This window comes from Pipistrellus kuhlii, unplaced genomic scaffold (assembly GCF_014108245.1).
Source record: "Pipistrellus kuhlii isolate mPipKuh1 unplaced genomic scaffold, mPipKuh1.p scaffold_m20_p_6, whole genome shotgun sequence".
In the NCBI taxonomy this organism is placed as follows: domain Eukaryota; kingdom Metazoa; phylum Chordata; class Mammalia; order Chiroptera; family Vespertilionidae; genus Pipistrellus; species Pipistrellus kuhlii.
The window spans coordinates 69,346,700-69,373,803 of record NW_023425562.1 but is presented as its reverse complement, the minus strand read 5'-3'; the positions used below and the strand labels follow the sequence as shown (position 1 = coordinate 69,373,803).

The following is a 27,104-nucleotide window of genomic DNA, read 5'->3' as shown; positions in this document are numbered from 1 at the left end:
TAAAGGAGCACCTATACGATTGTCAGCTGACTTCTCAACAGAAACCATGCAGGCCAGAAGGGAATGGCAAGAAATATTCAAGGTGATGAATAGCAACAACCTACAGCCAAAAATAATCTACCCAGCAAAGCTATCACTCAGAATCGAAGGCCAGATAAAGAGCTTCACTAATAAAAAAAAGCTAAAGGAGTTCATCACCGCCAAACCAGAATTATATGAATTGCTGAAGGGGGTTCTTTTAGAAGAGAAAGTAAACAAAGATAAAAATTATGAACAACAAATACGTAACTATCAACAAGTGAATCTAAAAACCAAGGAAATTAAAAAAATCTGATGAACAATATTAACTATTGAATATAATAGAATCAGAGGTATGGAAGGGGAGTGAACTGACGATTCTTGGGGAAAAGGGGAGAGGGGGGCGTGGGAAGAGACTGAACATAAACTGTGCACCTATGGATGAGGACAATGGGGAGAAGGGAAAGAGCAGAGAGTGGGGTGGGAACCTGGTGGAGGAGAGCAATGGTGGGGGGGTGGGGAAGGAAAATTTGTAATAATATGAACAATAAAAACTTTAAAAAAAAAAAAAAAAAGGCATGAGGAAAGACTAAATATAAGTTGGCTGAGTCTACCTGGTATTTTATTCACTGTTCACATCAGAGTGATAAGCCTAATATTTTCTGTTCTTTAAATCTGATGGTTTTCCCAAAATATCTCTCTCTTGAATAAAGCCACATACTTTGAGGCTATTTCATCAATAATAATTCTAACTCAGTAAGACACTAACTTTCAACAAGCCAAAGTAAAACTCCCGTTTATTTTATGGGACAACAATTTACCAAATTAAAAAATTCTAGAGCCAATATTAACTTTTACTAAAGTTTATATTATTCTCTATACTTTCAGTATTTTTGAAATATTTCACATTTTTAAAATAATAATAAAAGTCTATTGCCTAGAAAATCTACATTCACAGAAAGAAATATAAACAAGGGTAATTCTGTTACACCATTGTTAGTAACAGCAAAAAACTGACAACTCCATAAATTCATTTAAAAAAAACAACTACTAAGGATCCAAGATGGCTGCGCCCAGGTGAACACCTAGCCGCAGCCACACACAATTTCAATAAAAAACAACTAAAATATAAAACGGACATTGCCCAGAACTACAGGAAGGTTGACTGACTGGAAATTCAACAGCGAGAAGCAAGGAGAAAACCAGAAGGAGGCGCGGAGGAGCTGGAAAAGCCCAAGGTGCGGAGACGCGGCTCGAGGAGAGGACGGAGCCGGAGAGGAGGGAGGCGGAGTGCCTGGCGGGCATTCCCAAGCGGAAAGGAGATAAAACTCCGAGTGTGCCAGACCCCGGGGACTCAGGCTCAGCCATAGGGAGCTGGGCTGTAAAGCGGAACCCCGGGGAAGTGGCGAAAGGAGGTCCCGGCAGCGGCGCGCACACTGCATGCAGAGAAGGGACAGTCGGCTGTGCCGTGGGATCTCCCTGACGGGAAGAAGACTGGGGCTCCAGACTGCTCTGAACGCCACCTCCAACTCCACTTACAACTGAACTGAACCCCAAAACCGGGCTCATTGTGGGAGAGCATAGACTGTTTGGCAGCAGGCGAAAATCGAGGAAACTTTTCTCTCAGAGGTACCGGCAGCGAGCACTGAAGGACCCGAATAGGGTGGGGCTGACAGAAGCCAAAGCTGCAGGCTCCACCCTGAAACCCCATCCCATCTGTAACTGCGAAATGCGACAACAAAATAGATCACAAACAAAAGAAATGGAGAACAAAAAGCGTCTGGATATAGAGTTCAAATCTACACTTATAAGGTTTTTCAAGAATTTCCTAGAAAAGATGGATAAGGCCTATGAGGATATGAAAAGAGATCAACTAGAATTAATAAGGAGTCATCAAGAAATGATAAAGGATCAACAAGAAATGATAAGGGATCAACAAGAAATAAAAAATACATTCTCTGAAATAAAAAATATTATACAGAGTCCTAAAAACAGAATGGAAGATCGCAAGAATCAAGTCAAAAATTTAGAACATACAGAGCCAGAAGACACTCCTCCACAGAAGCTAGAAGGCAAGAGAATCCAGAAAATTGAAGATAATGTAAGAAACCTCTGGGACAACTTCAAGTGAACCAACATCAGAATTATGGGAGTCCCAGAAGATGAGAGAGAGCAAGATATTGAAAACATACTGAAAGACATAGTGACAGAAAACTTCCCCCACCTGGTGAAAGAATTAGACTTACAAGTCCAGGAAGCACACAGAACTCCAAACAAAAGGAATCCAAAAAAGACCACACCAAGACACATCATACTTAATATTCCAAGAGCAAAAGACAAAGAGAGAATATTAAAAGAAGCAAGAGCAAAGAAGGTAGTTACTTATAAAGGAGCACCTATACGATTGTCAGCTGACTTCTCAACAGAAATCATGCAGGCCAGAAGGGAATGGCAAGAAATATTCAAGGTGATGAATAGCAACAACCTACAGCCAAAGATAATCTATCCAGCAAAGCTATCACTCAGAATCGAAGGTCAGATAAAGAGCTTCACTAATAAAAAAAAGCTAAAGGAGTTCATCAACACCAAACCAGAATTATATGAATTGCTGAAGGGGGTTCTTTCAGAAGAGAAAGTAAACAAAGATAAAAATTATGAACAACAAATACGTAACTATCAACAAGTGAATCTAAAAACCAAGGGAATTAAAAAAAAATCTGATGAACAATAGTAACTGTTGAATATAATAGAATCAGAGGTATGGAAGGGGAGTGAACTGACGATTCTTGGGGAAAAGAGGAGAGGGGGGCGTGGGAAGAGACTGAACATAAACTTTGCACCTATGGATGAGGACAATGGGGAGTGGGGAAAGGGCAGAGGGTGGGGTGGGAACCTGGTGGAGGAGAGCAATGGTGGGGGGGGGGGGGGAGGAACATTTGTAATAATATGAACAATAAAAACTTATTTAAAAATAAATAAATAAAATAAAAAATAAAAAAACAACTACTAAACAAAATATAGTATGTTCATATGACAGAATCTTAGCTTGCAGGTAAAATGAATAAACTAGCTATAGACGTAACAAAACAAATAACATTATTAGGTAGTGGGAGGAAATGTTTCAGAATGGCATATGATACTAGCTAGCTTGGCTCAGTGGATAGAGCGCTGACCTGCGGACTGAAAGGTCCCAGATTCGATTCTGCTCAAGGGCACATGCCCATGTTGTGAGCTCAATCCCCAGTGTGGGGAGTACAGGAGGCAGCCAATCAATGATTCTCTCTCATCATTGATGTTTCTATCTCTCTCTCCTTCTCCCTTCCTCTCTGAAATCAATAAAAACATACTTATAAAAAAAAAAAAAAGAATGGCATATGCAATACAGTACCATTTACGTGAAGAACATGTGCACACATACACATAGGTATGTGTACACATGTACACACTCTCTCTCTCTCAATCAAATGGCTAAGAAAACCCAAATTGGAGAACATTTTTCAAAATAACTGGCCTGTACTCTTCCATAGGGCTATGGTCATGAAATTCAAGGAAAGTCTGAAGAACTTATCTAGAATGAAGGAAACTAAAGACAATTAAATGTAACAAGTGATTCTAAACCACTATAAGACTAGTTACTGGGGAAACTGCTAAAAGATGAATAGGGTCTGAAGATTGGGTGGCACTAAAATGCCAATGTTATTTTCTGCTTTTAATATGTACTTTGTTGTTTTGTAAGAAATGCATTTGTGCCTTAGCTAGTATGGCTCAGCAGATAGAGCATCGGCCTGAGAACTAACTGGTCCCAGGTTCGATCCAGTCAAAGGCACATGCAGGGTTGCAGGCTCAATCCCCAGTAGGGGGTGTGCAGGAGGCAGCCAATCAATGATTCTCTCTCATCATTGATGCTTCTATTTCTTTCTCCCCTCTCCCTTCCTCTCTGAAATCAATAAAAATATATTTCAAAACAAGAAGTGCATTTGTTTGAAGAAAATATGCATTAATGTTTTTAGGGGTGGTGAGGCATCAGGTATGCAACTTTTTTCAACTGGTTCAGGAAAAAAGTCCATTGGGATGGCTATTATAGAAAACAAAAAAGTTAAGTGTTGGCAAGGATGTTGGGAAATGAGAACCCTATGCATTGATAGTAGGAATGCAAATGATGTGGCCATAGTGGAAAATAATAGGGCAATTAGTCAAAAATTTAAACAAAGAATTATGAATATGATCCAGCAATTCCACAAAATAATTGAAGGCAGGGACTTGGAGAGATATCTGTACACCAATGTTCACAGCAGCATTGTTCATATGTACAACAGCCAAAACTGTAAACTACTCAAAGGGCCATCAACAGATGAACGGTTAAACAAATGTGGTTTATGCATACAATGAAATATTATTCAGATTTAAAAATGAATGAAATTCTGATACATTCTACAACACAGATGAACTCTGAAGACATTATGCTAAGTGGAAAAAGGAAACATCAAATGGCTGCCTCTTTTAGGTATTTAGATACCTAAAGACAGGCTGGAAGGAGAGGAATAGGCAGTTAGTGTTTAATTAATAGAATATCAATTTAGAAAAATGAGAAAGTCTCTGGGGAGGGAGGGTATGTATGGAAGGGAGGACAATGTTAAAATATGTACACAGATAATAATTTAATTTTAAAAAAATAAGAAAGTTCTGGACATGGATGGTGGTGATGGCTATACAACAGCATGTCCTTAATGCCACTGAATTATAAACTTAAAAATTGCAAAATGGTTAGCCCAGCTGGTGTGGCTCAGTGATTGAGAATGAATTCATGAACCAAGAGGTCACTGACTTGATTCCCAGTCAGAGCACATGCCCAGGTTGCAGGCTTGATCCCCAGTAGGGGGTGTGCAGGAGGCAGCAACCGATGTTTCTCTGTCATTATCAATGTTTCTATCTCTTCCCTTCCTCTCTAAAATCAATAAAAACATATTTGAATGGTTAAAATGGTAAGTTATATTGAATGTACATTTTACTACAATTTTTAAAATTTTTATTATATACATACTCCCAGAGATACCATGTATTTTCTATGAATATGTATAAATGTGGGTAAACATTTTTTTAATAAGTCTGGAAGATAATACATAGAACTTATTAATGGTGTTGCCTCTGAGAATGAGAGATTATAGTTAAAAGCGTCTTTAATATATCTTAAATTTCTAATTTTTAATGGATAGTGATTTTACCTATTATATATAACAAAAAATTGATATAATATGTTTGGTTCAGTGGTTAGAGCATTGGCCTGCGAACTGAGAGGTCCCAGGTTCGATTCCGGTCAAGGGCATGTACCTTGGTTGCAGGCATGTCCCCAGTGGGGAGTGTGCAGGAGGCAGCTGGTTGATGTTTCTCTCTCATCGATGTTTCTAACTCTCTATCCCCCTCTCTTTCTCTCTGTAAAAAATCAATAAAATATATTTTTTTAAATAATAATAAATAAAATGTTATTTTATGGACTCATGAGAAAAATAAAAGACAGTAAAAGAACTGTCTCTATAAAAATACCTTTCTACCCAGGACTACTATAAAAAACTTATAAATAAAAAAGATTTCTATACTAGCAATTCCAAGTTAACACATTACTTGCATGGCTCTTCCCAGGAGAAAGTGAAGGAGGCAAAGGGACAACATGAAACAGACAAACAAAAAAGAATACACAGAGCATAAAGCCAGATCTAGTCTGGATTTTGAAATGAAATTTATAGAAAATGTACTTATCTGCTCAAGATTCCATAACCCAGCAGTGACACCAGGCGTTAATAACAGCCTGCGCCCTCCCTCTGCATCCAACTGTGCAGCGACTCAGAGCAGAGCCACTGCTGGGCATACTCTGTGGGCAGCATGTTCCCAACGGAGCAGGAGGAGTAGAAAATGGAAACAAGGCCACAAACTCAAATCTTTCCATTCCACAGAAACTGAGGCTTCCGGGATTCGCTTTCACAATTAAAAATAGAAAAAGAAAGTACCTTCACATTTTATGGAAAATGGTCAAAGTAAAGCACTCTATGTAAAGAATCTTCATGGGAGTGCTAGTCTGCATTTCAGATGGACAAAAATGACTGAGGGGATGGAATAAGGCAGGCAGCAATTGTGAGGCCCTTGGCCTGCCACCGGCCAAAGGCACACGGCGTCCAGGCACAAGCACCTCCTCCAGCCTGGAGTTCTGCTCTGCTCAGGAGCTGCTACCGCCCTTCTGACAATTACTTCCCAAAATATCCAAGTTCAGTGAGCACCTGGAAATGTATTCTCCCAAAAAGAAATCTATTTTTCCCTCTGACAAGCTCCAAACACTTAGATTTAGAAATGAACAATAAAATATGAACCCTTAACAATGTCTCAACCCTTATAAATGCTTAGCCAGCTGCCCATAAAGTCTTGACATTTATACATTTCAATAAAATGCAATTCTCAAAACAAAACTTAAGTGTTGATCATCCTGAGTTTTTATTCTAGTCCGGTCAATAAGTCGACCGATGAGTAGGGTATTCCATCCATGTCTGGTACAAAAAAAAAAAACAACAAAAAAACTAAGAGATTTATAAATAGCTTTTCAACTAAAAATCTTAAAAGGCTCTTCCACTGCAATCTCACCCCGCCACTGGGGAACCCACTCAGTGGGTTCATCTCTCTTAAGAAACAAGTTATTCTACCAGCACAGGCCTCACTGTCACTCAGCATAGAGACCCAGCATCAGTCACTAACGTATTGATTGAGCTGTTGTTGCTCTACCAGCTTTTCCCTGACACATCTGTAATTGTATCAGGAAGGCTTTGGGAATACTTTCATCGCCGCTGTGTGTACAGGGGGGTAGAGGGGTGGTTAAGGGGCCAAGAGGCATTGATGAATAAGAACAGCCTCACATATGACCTCAATAATCAAGCCTCAACATCTTGCTTCCTGGCAGCTGCAGTAATACAAATTATAAAGCATAAAGTATTTTTAGACATTTCAGCTGAGGGTGGGGGAGCAGAGGACAGGGTGGTCCAGAGGAGACCAACACCTAGAGCAGATAAACATGGCGAGCTCCAATCTCCTCAGGTCCAGTGGTTCTCAAACATCGGTGTGCTTGACGAGCTCATGAAGAACCGGTTAAAAACATAAATCGGCTACTCTTCTGCTTCCACAACCAGATATGCAACTATGTTGGCACTAGTCTCCTATCCCCAGGTTTTCTGAACTGTGGTTACTCTTCTGCTTCCACAACCAGATATGAGACTATGTTGGCACTAGTCTCCTATCCCCAGGTTTTCCAGAAAACCTGGGGATAGGAGACTAGTGCCAACACTCTACATTTTTTCTAATATATATATTTTTATTGATTTTTTTACAGAGAGGAAGGGAAAGAGATAGAGAGCCAGAAACATCGATGAGAGAGAAACATCTATCAGCTGCCTCCTGCACACCACCTACCGGAGTTGTGCCCGCAACCAAGGTACATGCCCTTGACCGGAATCGAACGTGGGATCTTTCAGTACGCAGGCTGATGCTCTATCCACTGAGCCAAACCGGTTTCGGCAACACTCTACGACTTAATATGCACCCTCAGTGGCTTGAAGCCAGAGGTTGTCAAACAGCCCTCTGAGGACCACGAACACTTCCTGAGTGAATCTGGTGGAGAGTGAGTACGAAATCCTTGAACACAACAGTCCCACACCACCAGCACCTTCACTTTTGGGGCCTTCCAAGAATCAGATGCAAGCCCTAGACCCTCCCAGAAAAGGGCACTCACACACAGATACACAAAAAAACTTGGAAGACAAGCCCAGAGCTAGTCGTGATCCCCTTAAAAGTCCACTTGACCGAATTCACACCCCACTTACCTATCCTTCCCTTCTCTTAGATATCAACTTATTAAAAAAGATAAAGCCCTGCCGAAACCGGTTTGGCTCAGTGGATAGAGCGTCGGCCTGCGGACTGAGAGGTCCTAGGTTCGATTCCAGTCGGAGGTACGTGCCTTGGTTGCGGGCACATCCCTGGTGGGAGGTGTGCAGGAGGTGGCTGATCAATGTTTCTCTCTATCATTGATGTTTCTAGCTCTCTATCCCTCTCCCTTCCTCTCTGTATAAAATCAATAAAAAAATTTTTTTTTTAAAGACATAGCCGAAGCCGGTTTGGCTCAGTGCGTCGACCTGTGGACTCAAGGGTCCAGGATTCGATATCCGGTCGAGGGCATGTACCTTGGTGGCGGACACATCCCCAGTAGGGGGGCGTGCAGGAGGCAGCTGATAGATGGTTCTCTCTCATCGATGTTTCTAACTATCTCTCTCCCTTCCCCTCTGTGAAAAATCAATAAACTATATTAAAAATAAATAAATAGCCAAAACCGGTTCGGCTCAGTGGATAGAGCATTGGTCTGCGAACTGAAAGGTCCCAGGTTCGATTCCGGTTAAGGGCATGTACCTTGGTTGTGGGCACATCCCCATTAGGGGATGTGCAAAAGGCAGCTGATTGATGACTCTCTCTCATCGATGTTCCTAACTCTCTATCTCTCTCCCTTCCTTTCTGTAAAAAAAAATCAATAAAATATATTTTTTTTAAAATAAAAATAAATAAACTATATTAAAAAAATAAAAATAAAAAAGATATAAAGCCCTTTCAGTCAGACTGCACCACTTCTGTGCAGATGAGTGTTTTATCCATTGGCAGTCCTTTTTGAAAAAATTATTTTTTATTTCTATCACTTCAGATCATTCTTCCCTCTCCATGTTAGTAAAGCAAATGTTTGGACAAGGCTTCCTACAAAACATCACTGACCTACACAATATTTTTTACATTTGCCTGAGGCTAGAAAGTGCCTACCAAATTAGCTAAAAAGCTGAGAATCCCAAATTTAACCCCTTGCACTCCGAACCATTCTGGACATTGTCTACCAGCTACTCGACGCTACTTTGCGGCGGACACGTGCGTTGAATTAACTCAATTCCCCGTAATCACTAATAAACTGCAATGTCCCCCCTGAGAGGGAACATCCGAATGATATGCTAGAATTCCAATGTCCCCTGAGAGGGGACAGCGGAGTGCAAAGGGTTAAACCTTGAGTCTGTCTAATTAAATTATTGCTGTGTTCAATGTACAAATCCACAGAGGATAAACTTTACCTCCTCCCTCTGGGAATAAAATAAGATGCTAATTAATCTCCAGCAGGTCAAGTCAGTAAGGAAAGAAGTTTCCTTCTCTTAGAGACCAACTTTTTTAACATATCCACCAATGATATTAGAAGATTAAAATAATTTAGAATCTTCCCAAAACACATACACAGGAATAAATAAATAAAGCCCTTTAATGCATTGACCCATCAGTGCCCTAGGAGATACGTTAAAAGCAAATTGAGTGTTTTCCTCTAGTTGGAGATTAGAAATGCTTTAGGTGCCAAAGGCAGAGAGGAGATCATAGTTTTTAATTTATCAGCCATATTCCAATAGCAGGGAACAAACTTCAGCATTTACAATTTTGGTAACATATGCTATGGATTTAAAATCAGATAAAGGTCAATTGAGTGGTCAATCCATCAGTGGGTCACCAGGCAGAGAGTCACAGGCATAGATCTCCTGGAAAGGCTTCTTTTTAATTCTATGGTGTACCAGCCGGGACAAATTAAATTAAAATGCTGAAATAAAAGCGATCCGTTGCACCTCCGCACCTAGGAAAAGCCAGCCTGCTCAGAAACATCTACATACATCTACAAGGATCCCAATTTTTCTGCCAGCCAGATATGCATGCCCCGGGCAGGGTACCCCCACTAGCAGGATATACATTCTGGCTGCTAGGGGGCAGAGGTCAGGAGCCAACCTGCCTACACACTCAATCCTCTCTGCAGAGGGCTGCGCTGTCTCCTAACTCAGGAAAGTGGGTGTTCACACTGAAGAAAAACCAGGGGTGACTCCTCAACCCAAGAGGTCTGGCAGGTGCTAGCCCTGACATGCTGGGACACCCTCTGTGCAGCAGGTGAGGACCCAGGACTCAGGTCACCACCATGCCCAGCATGATTGTGACAAAGATGAATAAGAGCAATAACAAAAACTCTGTCACGAAGAGGCTCTTGCTAAGTGTCCACTTTTGTTTTAGTAACACCAGTAAAAAAAAAAAATAGACCCTCAATCAATGTGTGTTCAATAAATCAATGCAACTAATCATTAGAATAAAGGACAGGATCTCAGTATCATTTTGGCAGCCACTCAGAAGCACACACTCGTGGCAAGTTGGCTCAGGCCCTGCAAAAACTGAGTTGAAACCAACAAAAACTGAGGAACTAGCATGTGGAGTTCAATTCTAAAACAAAAATAAAAAAGAGAAAACCTACATTAAATAAAGGTCTGTCTATGAAGAAACGTAGCCCAGCGGCATGACTCAGTTGTTGAGCCTGAACCTATGAAGTAGGAGGTCATGGTTCAATCCCTGGTCAGGGCATATGCCTGAGGTTGTGAGCTTGATCTCCAGCAGATCAGTGATTCTCTCTCATCATTGATGTTTCTCTCTCTCTCCTTCTTTCCTCTCTGAAATCAATAAAAATATGTGTGTTTTTTTAATTTTTTAAGAAATGCAAACTTATAGGCATCAACATAATTCTTACTTATATGCAGAATACTGCTCATTAGATTTGTCCCTCAAACTGAAATGTATAGGGATTGTGAGCCCATCTTTGTGCACCTGCGATGAAGCTGCCACCTGTGTCCTAGTCTGGAATCCACAGCAAGTATCAGTGAAAAGGCTGCCCCTGTCACTGGAAGAACAAATAAATGAAATCAAAAGGAGTTCTTTTCCCACTTCACTATCCACCCTATTTCTTTCTTCCCAATCCTACAGAAATCATGAATGTCTCAATCTGGACTTTCCACAGTTTCCAGGCATAATGATGAATGTTGATGATAAGACAAGTGTACAGAGAGGAGAATAAGAGTGATGGCGATATTCAGAGAATCATAAAATTAGAAGCCAGGTACCATTTTTCACTGGTCAGCTTACCCCAGTGATTTACCAATAACCGCATGAGATAATTCAAAGACTATCTGGAAGTTTATTTCTTCATCTCCTTCCAGCATTTCAATTTAGGGAATCTTTCAATTCCATTAAATAAATGATAATATAAATTATTAATGGCAACATTATAAACTACGTGGGGCCTGGGCTTCAGGAAGAGCCCTTCACTTATAAATGCCCCTCCTGCCCAGGAAAACCCCCATCTGCTCTCCTACACATGCAACCTCACTCATGTGAGACCCAGGCAACTCCCCACCCCAACTAAAGAGAAAGCATTTAAGATTAAAACAAGAGCAAAAACAGTTTCTACTGTCAGGGTATTGAAATCTCCTGATATCTAGTCACCTACAGAAGAATTCACATTCAGCAATCTTTTTTTTTTATAATATATTTTATTGATTTATTCACAGAGAGGAAGAGAGTGGGACAGGGAGTTAGAAACATCGATGAGAGAGAATCATCAATCAGCTGCCTCTTGCACACCCCCTACTGGGGATGTGCCCGCAACCAGGAACGTGCCCTTGCCCGGAATCAAACCCAGGACCTTTCAGTCCGCAGGCCGACGCTCTATCCACTGAGGCAAACCGGTCTCGACCACATTCAGCAATCTTTTCTAAGCAATAATCAGGATCTACCTACCAGGAACACGTTCTTCCATAAAAATGCAGCTCTCGCTGGTTTGGCTCAGTGTATAGAGTATCAGCCTGCAGACTGAAGACTGAAGGGTCCCAGTTTCGATTCCAGTCAAGGGCACATGCCAGGGTTATGGGCTCGAAGCCCAGTAGGGGACATGCAGGAGGCAGCCAATCGATGATTCTCTCTCATCGTTGATGTTTCTATCTCTCTCTTCCTCTCTGAAATCAATAAAAACATTTTGTTTTAAATGCAACAGGGAGAACAGCTTCTGTCTGGTGGTTCTGCTACCACTTCTACTCCCTATTCCCTTTAGAAGAATGTCCTTCAGAACAAAAATGTAATCTCTTCCTCCGACTTCTCACTGTCAGGGCACATGATGGGACCACACAGCAGCCTGTAAGGGCCCTGGACAGTGTGATCCAGCCATGGCAAAATGGCAGAGGCTTCAGTGGCCAGCTCCGAAAGCAGATCTGGCTAAGGCAAACAACGAGTCACCTTCACCAGTCCGGCCTTCAGAGCAGTAGCTGCCTCACCCCAGCACAGAGCTCTGGAACTCTTACAAACAAGGGCCTACCCCTGTGTGCAGCACAAGCTTGGAAACAGCAACCGAGATGCCTCCTCTCCTCTGCATCCTTCAAGATCAGCTAGCACCTCCAGTCCCCAGGGGCCTCTCCAGCTCGGTGGTGACAGCAGTGACACCAGCCTTCTCAGAACTCAGGGCATTCACAGATGTCACTGTTCACAGGCCCATGACACATAATTCCAAAACCAACTACACCCGGCTCACCTCCTGGGGCAGGCACAGCAGCGGACAAGACTCAGGAAGCTTAAATGTTAGGAGGGTGCGGACAGATGAGGAGAGTGGAAACAAGCAGATAACAGATGGTGCTAAGTGCTATGACATAAATCATCAGAGCAGCGTGACAGAGTAGCTGTCGGGGGCTCGCTGGAATCAAGGGGGTCAGAGGACCTCCTCTGAAGAGGAGACAATGACATTGAGCCCAGAGCCCAGAGGTAGGAAAGAGTTCAACCTGTTCGTAGAACAGACGGAGCCAAGATTAGGTAAAGTGTAAGAGAGTGAGGAACTGCTGGCTGTAAAGCAGGTAGCGGAGAACCACAGAAGGCTGGGCACTCAGGCCTCAGCTTGAAGAAAAGCATGGCATGATGGGCTGTGGCATGTCCTAAGTTGACATGTACCATTCTTTACCTCTTTCACTGTTACTAACCTTCCAAGTTTATGTTGCCCTAAACCCATCCCTGAGAGCAGAGACTATGTGGCCTCACAGTGCCACCACACCATTGTATACAAAAAAGACACTCGATGTACACACACACACACACACACACACACACATTGTTCATTTGTTCAGATGGTTAAAGAACCTACATTTAAAAACTTGCCAAAGGAATCATTCCTTTGTAATGGTTGCAGTTTTCACTACTACAGTGGCTGAACGTAACGGGAAAATAAAACATTTAGAATTAAAAGCTCAGTGGATATAAATACCTATCACTGAAAAGAATTTGGCTGCAGTCTTCCTACCAACATAGAAATAAACAAATTAGCTTCCTGCCCAAAGGGAGTCCCGTCTTACTGAGGATGGAAAGGCAGAGAAAGGCCATAGGTAAGGCCAGCAGCCATCACATGGGCCCCTTCCATGCCTACCCATCGCCACCTACTGGACAGTCGGAGGACAGAAATCTGCGCAGTTTTCCAGAGTCTGAGCCTTCAGGGTCCGGTCAGCTAACTTGTATAAATAATTGAAACGGACACAGGACAATTAAGAAAAAAAGGCTTCTAAAAGATCTAGAAATAACTAATAAGAGACTTTCTTATCCTAATAAGTTATGTAAGCATGCCTCATTAGAAGTTTGCCGAGTGGTCAAGTCAGGTGGGCCTTCTAGTTCATAGTCATGACACAAAGCAACATGGAGGTCGCTGGGGAACTCAGTGAGAGTCTCTGCAGATGAGAGCAGTACACTGAAGAGGCAGGAAGAAGAAAGAAAATGGAGGTACTTCTCAAACGGAGATTCCTAGGAATATTTAAAAGCCAACGGGCCCTAGCGGGTTTGGCTCAATATGTGGTGCTGGCCAGGGGACTGAAGGGTCCCAGGTTCGATTCTGGTGAAGGCCGGGGTTGTGGCTTGATCCCCAGTGTGGGGCTAGCAGGAGACAGCGGATCAATGATTCTCTCATGAACCAGGAGTTCATGGTTCGATTCCCAGTCAGGGCACATTCCTGGGTTGTAGACTCGATCCCTATTGGGGGACATGAAGGAGGTAGCCGATCAATGATTCTCTCTCATCATTGATGTTTCTCTCTCTCTCCCTCTCCCTTTCTCTCTGAAATCAATAAAAACCATATTTAAAAAAAAAAAAAAAACACAAATGAATGAAAGAGACCAACTGACTTGACAAGAGGACAAAGGGCTTGGTGAAGGCTGCTGAGAAGATAGAAGGGGAGGCAGGGGAGGAGGAGAAGAGCTCCATGGCCCTCATTAACCTGGCTCCAAAGGTGCACAACCTGTGCACTCACACAGGCAGGGCCCCCATTCAGAAGGGCACCACCCTCACTGTGGGATCAAAAGGCCAGTTTACCATCTTCAGATTCCTTAGAATTTTTTTAAAGGGGCTGCCTCAGTTCATTTTGCCCTGAGCCTCACAAATTATGTACCAGTCTGGGGTGGGAGAGGGGGATGCGGCCTCAGCTGCCAGGGCAGGAAGAGGGAATGGAGGGCAGTGCCAGCCATAGCTTCTTTCTCCGTGAAACAGAGTCAATTGCCATGAATGAGCAAGAGGGCAGGCAAGGGAGAGAGGCTGAAATTAATTGTAGAGTGGAAAAATCTGGCAGAGTCCATCTTAACCAAGGAATCAAGGCTCACATCACCTATAACAAGACAATCTAATATCGTGCACCTCCTATTTTACACTAAAAAGGGCCCAAGTTCACTTCTGTGCTATTTGCTATTCCTGTCAAAGTACAACATCTCGATGCAATTGCAGAAAACCCAAACTGAGGAACATGCCTCAAAACAGCAGACCAGTGTTCTTGGAAAGTGTCAAGGCCAAGAGAGAAAAGGAAAGACAGGGGATGTCACAGACTGGAGAAGACTACTTGGATACAATGTGGGGATATCCTGAAACAGAAAAAGGACATTGGGGAAAACTAGTGAAATTTCAATAAGGTTTGTTGTATAGTTAAGAGTATTGTATTAATTTCAATGTTTTGATCAGTGTACTATGAAAGACAATGTACTATGAAAGACAGTGTACTATGAATGATAGCAAAATTCAGGGAATCTGGGCAAAGGGTTTATGAAAACTCTGACTCCTTTTTCAATTTTCTGTCTCAAATTATTTCATATAAAAAGTTTAAATTTTTGCTGAGACCGGTTTGGCTCAATGGATAGAGCGTCGGCTTGGGGACTGAGGGACCCGGGTTCGATTCCGGTCAGGGGCATGTACCTTGGCTGCGGGCATATCACCAGTGGGGGGTGTGCAGGAGGCAGCTGATCGATGACTCTCTCTCATCGATGTTTCTAGCTCTCTATCTCTCTCCCTTCCTCTCTGTACAAAATCAATAAAATATATTTTAAAAAAATAAAAAAGTTTAAATTTTCATGTGGATGTTTTGCGATTTCTTTAATGTTATCGGTAATTCCAGTGACCTCAATTATCACCTCTGGAGTCTAGCACTGCTGCATCAGACGTGTTCCTGATGCTCTCTCAAGCCAAGAATCAGTAACAAAAGAGAAAGGTGATGTTCCCTGTGAAAATTATAACTTTGAACAGGTCACAGAGCTTTAAGTTTATATAATGCTTCCCCGCATCTATTGCATCATTCTGCTTCCCAGCCTCTTAGCAAGGAGGGAGGCAAAAACAGGAATGTCCCTTCAGTTCTCACTCCTCTTCCTGCCTGCTCCCCTTTTTGGAAGGCTATTAAGTGTTTGTGTTAATTAAAGCCTTTAGAAGTGTTGAGTGTCTATGAGAGAACACAAATTACAAGGACGATCAACAGAGCTCCTTTCTCAAGTTTAATTTTAATATTTTCTGAAAGCTTACTGAGTTGGCAGAAAATCTAGGTCAGATATTGCTTTAGGAAAATTAGGTGTTAAAAGAACCTCAGCTGACACATCTGCTTACACCTGGGATAAAACCCAATCCAGGTAGCCATTCTGAATGGGCGAACCTGCCAATCCAGAGCCAAGGGGATTTGTGCCGCTACTCTGCTGCCACCCAGTGGCGTGTGGGTGAAAAAGCACCTCGCCAGAGAACAGAGAGAACTGGGCTCTCTGTAAAGGGCATTTTCTCTGGATTCCAAAGTCAGGCAGAGGCAAGGCAGAAGTGCTGTCCCTGCCTGCCACAGCACTATGGGGGCAGGTGTGAGCAGATGAGAAGGGATGTATTAAATTCTGCAATGAAGTATTGTGTCCACCAGATTGAGAACTGCTCCAGGGACTAAGCTGAAGCCAAAAGATGTTACCGGCACCCGGGGAACAAATCCAAACGCCAGATTTACCTGCTTTGGGTCGGAGGTAGAAGCGCCAGGAGCTGGAGATTCCAGTTGTATGGTCACAGGCCCATCATTCTGAATGTGGACTTGCATGTGGGCACCAAACTTGCCATCTGAAAGAGCAATGCAAACAGTTACAAGAGATGGAAACCCCAGATTACCCATCGATAAAGCACACCTATGTCAGTAAAATCAGAAGCCTGGGGTGGAGGAATGGTCCACCCCCCAGTGGTGAGGTAAATACAAAATTAAACAGCAGAGGTGCCACACCACACACACTTGCTATAGACTTGGCAAGAATGAAAAGACCTGGTAACATGAAGGGTGGGGAAAGTATGGGTTAGAGGACTGAAAAATGGCAGGAGAGTAAACTGGTATAAGTAATTAGAGGGCATTTTGGTGCTATACCCAGTAAAGTTCAATGTGAAGGAAGCCTACAACCTTGGAATTCTTTGGTGAGACTACCCTAGAAACTCTTAAACAAATGGAAACACTCAAAGGTTCATTTTGGCAGTGTTTATATTGATATAAGAAAGTAATGGACCAATCTGACTGTCCCCTCAGTGGGGGATGAATTCATAAACACTACCTCAATTCCTCAATGGAATACTGTAAGGCAGCCACATCTGTCAACATGGCAAATCGCAAAAACATAATACAATCTTTATAAAAGGAATTTGTAAGAAGGACGCATCATTATATCATTTATGATACTTTTTTTAAAATACATTTTATTGATTTTTTACAGAGAGGAAAGGAGAGAGATAGAGAGTTAGAAACATCGATGAGAGAGAGTCATCAATCAGCTCCCTCTTGCACACCCCCTACTGGGGATATGCCCGCAACCAAGGTACATGCCCCTGACTGGAATCGAACCTGGGACCTTTCAGTCCGAAGACCGATGCTCTATCCACTGAGCCAAACCAGTTTCGGCCATTTATGATACTTTTAAACATCAAAACAAGTTATATTATTTATGGATGTGTGTGTGTGTGTGTGTGTGTGTGTGTCAAAAAAAACATGGGCAGGAAAGACAAATGCAAATACAGGATAGTAACAGCATTCATACTGAAGAGAAGGTAGAAGGTGGTGGGATTTGAGAGAGATCTGAAATAAATATGACCAACTGGGTAGTGAGTACACAGGTATTCATTTTCTGTATGTTTCATAATTTTTAAACAATTTAAATGTAAAGAAAAAGAAAGCTTAGGATGGTCTCTAAAAACAGTCTCATAAACATCCCTGTAACTGACCCACAGGCCCACATGGTAGAAAGAAGGTCCTGCTCCCTCACTGTGGGGTCAAAAGGCCAGTCAAACTACAGACGGCTTCTCAGGGCAGAGAACTGAGGAGATGCCTCACTCCTCACAGGATGGGACTGCCCAGAGCTGGGGGCCGCCCATCTCTCCCTGCCTGTGTCCCCTCCTTACCCCACTGAGGCAGCAGATGATCCTGTTTCCAGAAAATGCAGTCAAACTGGCCACAGGCTGCCCCAAAGAGAGCACCTCAGTGTGTTCTGTTCCCAGTTTTCTGTTTTAACACCCAAACCCACTCAACTGTGTCTGATTAATCCCCGAAAGCTGACTTACATTTATAAAGAAAACCAGGAATACGCTTTGAGAGATGTTATCATAGATTAGTCAGAACATCAACTCCATCCATCCAAGGACCTCTGTTAAGCGCTGGGCCTAAACACTGCTGGTGATTCTTAGAGTAGGGAACACACTGTTTTTGACACTAGGGAGGATTACTTGCTTACCACCTCTGATAAATCGAAAATTTAAAAAAAAAAAAAAGTTGGATCCACAGAGTAAAGTTATTGAGTCCTCAGAAACCGAAAACCGCCAAGAACTCTTGCTCCCACCCACCATTACGGAGCAAAGAGAGTGTATGAGATCAAGTCCATGTTTAAGAATCACTCACCACTTTTCACTCACAGCAACTGTGCCAGCCCCTGTGCTAGAGCCTGAAGACCCAGCTCAAAGGCACAGGCAGTCTAATGTGAAGAACAAATGGGCACATCATGATGGTGACGTAGTGCTGCACGCAAACCGTGAGAGGTTCTGGCCCTGAGACCAGGGAAGAGTCAGAGTCCCTGTCTTGGGGGATAGGAAGGAAATCAGAAAGGCTTCTCAGATGAGCCTATACAGGGTCCAACACTTAAAGGTCAACCAAGACTCAGGCTGGAAAATAGGACAGGCCCAGCCCCTTGAGCACGTTGCTTAGCCTCTCAATAGATAAGTTTCTCACCTGCATCACAGGGAGAGTAACAGGAAGAAATGTCAGAGAGGACCATGCATGGAAGTGCTTGGGACTGAGGCTAGGACAGGAAGTGTGAAAAATCAGTGTTTGCCTTTATTACGAAAAGTCGTGCTCAAGAGGCTCCATACAACCAGAGTGACACTTCCCCAACTGCAGCCTGAAAGGTGTTCCTTGAACAAAGAATGCCATGGTCGTGCCCTGGCTGGTTTGGCTTACTGGATAGAGCGTCAGCCTGTGAACTTAAGGGTTCCAGATTCGATTCCAGTCAAGGGCATATGCCTGGGTTGTGGGCTCAATCCCCAGTGGGGGGCATGCAGGAGGCAGCCAATCAATGATTCTCTGTCATCAATGATGTTTCTATCTCTCTCCCCCTCTCCCTTCCTCTCTCAAATAATAAAATAAATAGATAAATAAATAAATGGTCAACCATGCTTTGAACTCTTCCTTCTAGGTACCACAGCATGTGACAGGCTCTTAAGACACCCATAAGTAGAAAAACCTATTTAGTTTCTTTGCTCTGTTAGTTACCAAACGCTCCGGGCAGGGAGCCCTTGTTTCACAGGGACCATCCTTTGCGGTGCCAGTGCCCCTCTTGGAGAGGCCAAGGCAGAGAAAAGCAGTGAATGATACACCAGCCCAGGGCGGGTCAGCCTGATGCCTGGAGTGGCTCTGCTCTCGGGTCCGAGGGTCCCTCAGACACCAGACCCTCCATAGAGTGAGGTGGCCTCTCTGAGCCTCTGCAACCACCACCACAACCGCAGTCTCCACCTCTGATTCCTCCCCACCTCGTATCACTCCGTCAAACGGTCCTTAAGCTCATGGAGGACCTTAGGAAAATGGACATGGCAACCGCTGGCTTCTTCAGAAATACTGAAAACTGTATTAACAGCACCCATGCTGTTCTCCATTGCTATAAGGCAGTATTACTCTACTTCCTACCTCCTAGCGGGTTAAAATGGCCGTTCAAATCTACAGAGCTTTTGTTTTATCCATGTCAGAGAGCTAAAAAGACATCAGCTGGGAAGGAAACATGTGTTTAATTGCATGCTAAAATTATGGCTACAATTAGTAGCAAATTCCAGTCTCTGCACTCCTCAGGGAAGCTGACGCAAACTCAAGAGGAAAGAAATTATTTCCGACCTTGAATTCCTGTTGCCAGGATATACGGCATATGCTTCACTGTGTTTATCATTCCAAAGCAAGAACTTTATTTTCTTTTCCTGTTTCTCTCCCGTTAAGAACAGCGCTATTATCCAAATCTCCATTTGTACAGACAATAAATCTAAAGTCAGGTTTAAAGGGGTCTTAAAATGGTAACATTTTTTCCAGACCAAATCAGAGAGTAAAGCCCCCAAGAAAAACTATATTAGCCAGGGAAAATAAAAATATTTGTTTAAAATAATCTTAGGAGACATTCATAGCTACAAAACTACCTCTGGGCTCCCATGTGGCACAATCAAGTTGTTCTACAAGAACAAGTCCTGGGGTTGAGTGCAGAGCTGGGGGAGGAGCATATATCAGGTACGTTTGTGCCACCTGCCAGGCAGGAGACCCCACTGGAGCCAAACCTGCTGCGTCCTGGTCTCCAGCACAGCTGCCTGAGGCCCCGACCCCAAGCCAGGGCACCCCTTTTCCTTACAAAGGCTGACGTCCCGTCACTTTGAACAATGCTCTGAACAATGACCATCCTCAGAAGCCCTGCCCTGCCTCTCGTGCCCAGTTTGGTGTGGGATGATAGGACAGTCACCTTGGGAGGGGTGTAGCCAGGACAGTACACAATAGTCACTCCTACTGCTGTCCATGGTAGTAGGTGGGCAAATAAGAGAAGTGGGGGACAAAAAGCAAGCCACTGGAGAAAAATTGAGAGGGGGAAAAAAGGCCATGTTCTCCATCTCCAGAGCCTGCCCTGCACGGCTGTGACCAGGTTGGGGCTCACCTATCTTTGGGGGTCAGACCTGGACACCAGTACTGGACACTGAGCCTCAGGCCAGCCCATCTGAGCACACCCCAAAGCGGCTCCCTCTGCCACCAGGCTTCCCCTTTGTTCTACTTTCAACCTATCGAGAGCCTGGGCAGGCGAGAAGACAAGGTTACCAATAGACCCCAACATCTGTGTACAGGCTGGGAACCAAGAAATCCAGCAATGTGTGGAACTTGAGGCCTCAAAAATAGGCATATGGTGAGGTGAGGGCCAGGCATGGAGGAGTCTGGTCTACACACAGGCCTGTATCATGCCTGGAGCCCTGAAGTCTGATAAGCACAGAGCTGCCTCAACAGAGGCAGAGTGCTCCTTGAGGGCTGAGCCAATGCAGGGTGCCACACTGGGGTAAGGAGTCCAAGACAGCAGCCGACACAGCTCCAGGGGGCCTTAGGAGCAGGGGCAAGGACTCTGGGAATCAGCAGAGACCAGCAGTCCAAGGAATGGCACTTTCTAAGTGATATGGCTGGGGAAACATTCGGTCATTGGATAAAAGGTATACTTTTAAGGCCTTTAGACCCCTGATAGCCAAATTCCTCAGAGAGCGAGGGCCAGGCCCAGGTGGGCAGCATTAGAACCACTGTCCAATTCCATCTACATACAGGGCCATGGAGGGAACTGGAAAGGTGGTCCCAGGACCCTTGTGGCTTCGTCCCAGGCTTGTCACCCTTAAGGGCGGTCTCTGCTTGGCTCTGCTGCGTTCCAGTTCAGACCACTCAAGGGAGATGCCTCCTCTGAGCAGCAAGCATCTCAGGCATGGGACTCTGTGACCAGAAGCACCAGGGGATAAGCCGAGGACAGAGAGTACCTCCTCACAGGAGAGTGAGGGCACCTGTCACCAAATGGGGCCACCTAGTTCCCAACCAGAGAGGGAAAATGAAAATTAACATGGTAATGAAGTTAAATTCTCATCTGAGCTGAAATTCTGAGCATGGATTTGGCGCATCTCTTTATGCCCAACAAAGAGGCTCAAAGCATGGTTTTCTCTGACTGTCAGCTTGTCTTGGCTCAGTCCTTGCCATCGTTCTGCCTGAGATAGCTGCATCAGAGGCTACCTGGTCCCCTCACTGAGGTGCAAGTGAGCATGTGCAAGGACAATACAGTGTCTGAAGTCCCAAAGAACCTACATGGGTTCCTGTGTGAAACAGCCCATCGGGCATGGACACCCCTTCCCCAAGAGCAGCAGAATAAGAAACCAAGGAGGGCAATTTCTGAACTCATCAAGATTTGATTTCAGCCAAAACCGGTTTGGCTCAGTAAATAGAGAGTCGGCCTGCGGACTGAGGGGTCCCAGATTTGATTCCTGTCGGGGACATGTGCATTGGTTGCGGGCATTTTATTATGACTTTCTTATGTATTTTACTATGGGCCCAGTGCACAAATTCATGCACCTTGAAAGGAACTGTGGGCTGTGAGGCTGCAGTGGGCACAGCGGCGGGTCTCAGCCTATCCTCTGTGCCCTGGCCCGGCCCTTCCACTGTGCTCCCTGGTCCCCTGTGCAAGAGGTGGCTGCTGCCCCAACGCCCCCTTAGGAGCGGAGGGGAGGTGGAGAAGCCCTGAGGGGAGTTAGAGGTGTGAGCACCCACCAGGATCGCAGTGTGTGGGAGCAAAGAATTTTCAGTTACCACCAGAGGCTCGCCCCAAAGACAGCAACTGGCACCCCACCTTGGTCTGACACCCCTGCTCACCTGCTCCACCATCCCACCACAGCCAATGCCCACCATATTCCATGCTCTGCCACCTACTGCTGATGCCTGCCCCGGTCCGCGCACACCTCTTGGTGGTCAGTGCACATCATAGCAACCAGTTGTTTGGTTATCCGGGTGTTCCACTGTTTGGTCTATTTGCATATTAGGGTTTTATATATATTGATTAGTGGAGTATATTGATGTCATCACTTAACCTTGCGGAGCCTCTGGAGTGCTGAGCTGGGCAATGTTCTTGGACACAATTTGGGACACAGACTAGGGAATAAGTCTTCACTTTGAGAGTATAGTGACCTTAAGGGTGCTTCTCCAGAAGGGTTATGACCTAGTTCAAAGCCTCTGGGGACAAAAGACAGATAGTAGGAGCAACTTTAAAGGTGGGGTGATAGAAGATGTTAGCAGAGCAGCTGGAATTTTTACTCACCTCCTCCCTGCCTCAACTGTAATTACAACTAAAATGTTAAACAATCAACAGCCATAGTAGCCCCTCTGAGAATCAACCTGGGGCACTCTGCACCTGACAGCTATAGTAGCCCAGAGCGCCCATTGGAACAGCCTTAATAGCCCCTCCAAGTGCCACCCAGAGCACCCCTGCAGACACCTGATGGTTCTGGAAAACCTGACCAGCACCATGACCAAAAAAGGCCACTCAAAGAGCTGTACTGATATGTTCTATTGAAACAGATAACTAGTGTATTTAATTAGTCCAGACCACAGAAAACAAAAGTTTTCTACTTTATTCTGTAAAGCTATTATTACTCTACTAGAGGCCCAGTGCACAAAATTCCTTGCAGACAGAAACCCTCAGCCCAGCCTGCACCCTCTCCAATCTGGAACCCCCCCGGCAGATATCTGACTGTCGGTTTAGGCCCAATCCCAGCCATAGTCAACATGGTGGATGTTCCTTCCAGCCACATTCAGCTACACAGGCACATGGTACTCCAAGGGCTGATATTAACCAGAGCTGGACTTTTGCCAAGCAATGTCAACACACCAAAAACTGGTCAAGGGATGTGAGGGAATGAAGGAATATGCTAGAGGGTGATTATCTTCATGGACCACAGCATTTAGGATTTATAAATTTCATGCAATGCAAAAAAAAGTAACAGGTTATTTTCTGGAATTAGACAAGCTGGTTCTAAAATTCATATAAAAAATAATAATTAATCCCTAACCAGTTTTGCTCAGTGGATGGAGCCTCGACCTATGGACTGAAAGGTCCCGGGTTCGATTCTGGTGAGGGGCATGTACCTTGGTTACAGGCATATCCCCAGTGGAGGGTGTGTAAGAGGCAGCTGATCTATTTTTCTAACTCTCTATCCCTCTCCCTTCTTCTCTGTAAAAAATCAATAAAATATTTTTTAATAAATTAATAATAATAATACTAATAATAATAATTAAACCCTAGCCAGTTTGGCTCAGTGGATAGAGTATTGACCTGCAGACTAAAGGGTCCCAGATTTGATTCTGGTCAAGGGCATATGCCCTCATTGCAGGCTCTATCCCCAGTAAGGGGTGTGCAGGAAGCAGCCAACCAATGATTCTCTCATCATTGATGTTTCTATCTCTCTCTCCCTCTCCCTTCCTCTCTGAAATCAATAAAAACATATTTTAAAAATAATAATAATAATTAACAATAGCTAGAAGGATGCCTGGCTGGCATGGCTCAGTGGTTGAGCATCAACCTATGAACCAAAAGGTCACAGTTCGATTCCCAGTCAGGGCACATGCCCAGGTTGCAAGCTTGATCACTAGTATAGGGCATACAAGAGGCACCCAATCAATGATTCTCTCTCATCATTGATATTTCTATCTCTCTCTCTCCCTTCCTCTCTGAAATCAATAAAATTATATCTTTTTAATAGAATAGCTAGGAGGAGATTCCAAGATGGTGGTGGATTAAGTGGAAGGAAGCTACACTGACATTCTCCCAGGACCAAACTAGAATTACAACTAAAATGTAGAAAAATCATCCTGAATAACCAACTGAAGACTAACTGGAGAAACTCTTACAATCAAGAACACAAAGAGGATGCCACATCAAGACTGGCAGGAAGTGCAGAGGCGTGAGAGGGCTGGCTGGGCTCCTACAGGCAGCAGCTAAAGTTCCAGAGGTATATCTCAGCTGCAGGGCAGTTCCCACTGAGAAGTCTGGGGTCTAAACCTCAAGCCAGGCTCCCCAGGCAGAGCACCAGAACTGGGAAAGGTGGCCACATAACATCTGGCTGTGAAAAGCAGTGTGGTTTCTGTCTGCAAGGAGAGATAGAAATGCAGGCATCCTTTTACAGGGGCCAACACACAAAATTTCGTGTGCAGCCACTCACCTTGGGCTCCAGCAGAGGGAAGCAGAGTGGGTGAGAGCTGTGTGAGGAGGATCTGAGGTTGGTGGCTCCGGGGAGAGAGCTGAGAGGAGAGAAGCCTAGATCCCTGTGCTGAGACATTCCCCCATATGACAGATGTTTACCATCCAGGCAGCACTGGGCTGGGGGGAAGGGAAAAAGAGGGGATTGCCCGCCCATTGGAAACCCTCTCCCCCGACCCTGCAGTGTTTTTGCCCTGCAGAGGTCTACAGCCAGAGGCTCAGTAAGTGACTGAGACTAACAATCAGCCTGCAAGCAGAGGTGGAACTCTGGGTGCTTTGAGTTTGTCTAATCTGCTTCCTACCTCGGGCTAGGAAAAACCCGACATTGGTGTGGAGTTTGGTCCTTTCCAAACACACACAGCTCCAGCAGAGGGAGCCACAAGCTGTGGATTGCTGATCGCTGCAAACTGCGTTCAGAGAGCCAGTCAAAAGCAGCATCTGACCTTGGCCTGCACCAGCAACACCCAGAAGGGGCCCAAATAAACCCAGTGGCCACCATCAGAAAACAACAGAGCACTATCAAAACCTTCACAAGCAGTATATCCACAGGGAGATACCGGCAGGCTCCAAACCCTGCTGGGGTGAATTCTGCTTCCTCTGAGAAGCACAGAAGCCTACACACTGTGTTGGGGGTTGAGCCTCACTGTGAGCCAGCCTGAGGGTCAAGTCCACGCACAAGTGAACCGAAGGCAAATAAACTTACACTTTTCTAAAGTGACCATAGCACCTATTTAGGTGGGAAAGGAGAACTGGTAAAATTCGGTTTATTTTGAATAATCAACCATAGAAATCATGAAAAGCTGGAATTTAAAAACAAAAATGGATAGTTTGCCATTTGGGCGGAGGGAAGGCATAAATTGTAGCCAGAGAGATAATGTAGTTTATTTTTTTTTAATATAGTTTATTGATTTTTTACAGAGAGGAAGGGAGAGAGAAAGAGAGCTAGAAACATCGATGAGAGAGAAACATCGACCAGCTGCCTCCTGCACACCCCCCACAGGGATGTTCCTGCAACCAAGGTACATGCCCTTGACCGGAATCGAACCCGGGACCCTTCAGTCCGCAGACTGACGCCCTATCCACTGAGCCAAACTGGTTTTGGCAGAGATAATGTAGTTTAAGTGAAAGACCAAAACACATATGTAGAAGTAGAAAAGGAAGTTGATAAGCAAATTACTGAAGAGACTAAAAGGACAGAAAATATTCCTTGATTTCACCAAAATCAGTCGCGTATGTGCATCAAACTTGTGCACGGCAACATGAGCGTGTGCCACGGTCTGCCAGCCTTGCCATCTATCAGCAGTGCAGAGGTGCTCCCACATTGTGATTTCCTAAGTTTACATTATCCACAGCCCTCGCCAACGCATATAAAGCAGGCTTCCACGGAAAGCTCACTCACGCTGCTAAGACGTTTTAAGTAGTGAAAAGAGTAGAAAATTAAACAAATCCTCAAAAAATTAACACTAACCATGAAGCAAACACTCAGTGTTGTCTCCCCGCTTCTGGCGCCTTCTCTCTGCATTATGACCCTGTAGGGAACATGGACATAATGGACACCCCACAACGTGAACAGAGCTCAACAACCACAAAGCTGCTGCGCTCCTTAAAATGTCTTTGCACATTTCTTAAGCTCATGATAGATCAGAACCCACAGAGAATGCGCAGGCAGCGCCTTTTAATCCCATGACAGCTTCGGATTTGCTGAACAAAGCTGGCAGGTGAATGCACTACAAATAGCTCAGGGCTGGAACAAGCAGCTTGAGAGCAGAAACCCTTCTTTTTAACTATTCCATTTTGGTATAATATTTTTTTCTAGCTATAAAAGCAATACATGCTCTCCAATCAAATTTGAGAGTGTTTAAGGCCTCCCACTGAACACGGCATTGTCAGCATTTTCCTGAAGGATGAAGATTCCTCAGGGGCTGCAAAGGCCCACATCTGAACCCAGTTTCCTGGACCCACTCGGTCAGTCTTGGGGTCCAATAAAGCACCCTCAACCTCTGGCTCATTCTGCAGTAGAAGGGGAAAGCTGATGACTTTGTACACTTATTATTTTCCCCTTAGAGCAATTATTTGAAGAATGAGAACAATCCTTTGACAGCACCAGAGTTATGAGCTGTAGAGAATTAAAGATGGCCCCACATTCTTTCATCTCAGTGTGGCTCTGAGTTTCTTTCATCTCAATGTGGCTCGGTAGCCCTCCCTTTGAATCTGGGAGGGCTGGAGACTGCTCTGCCCAATCGCCTGTGGTAGGAGAGATGCTGCACTACTTTCCAAGCCCAGCCCAGGGCTTGCACTTCCCTCTCTGGTCTTTTGGAACACCCGCACTTGGAATGCTCATTCTGGAAGAAGCCATTCACCATGTTAGCGATCCCACTACCCTGGGGCCACCAGGCTGTGAGACAGTGTGAGGCCCTGGAGGATAAGATGAGGAGGAGAGAGGAGGAATAAGATGCACAGACACCAATCTAGAAGCAGATCCTGCAGCACAGCCAGCACCACATTGATCAGAGACAAGCCCTTCCTCGTTTCCTGATCCACAAAATTGTGAGGAAGACACTAGAGTTATTTGTAAGCCACTAGGCTCTGGGGTAGTGTGTTACATGGCAATACATA

The 27,104-nt window shown here is 44.4% G+C and overlaps 1 protein-coding gene across 1 annotated transcript in view; it reads right to left on the bottom strand.

Moving 5' to 3' along the window:
• Window positions 1-27,104, bottom strand: part of DTD1 (D-aminoacyl-tRNA deacylase 1) — a 156,841-nt gene that overhangs the window by 108,609 nt on the left and 21,128 nt on the right. Inside the window, exon 4 of the mRNA XM_036418862.2 lies at window positions 16,187-16,293. Coding sequence (XP_036274755.1) covers window positions 16,187-16,293 — 107 coding nt within the window. The remainder of the gene's footprint in view (window positions 1-16,186; window positions 16,294-27,104) is intronic.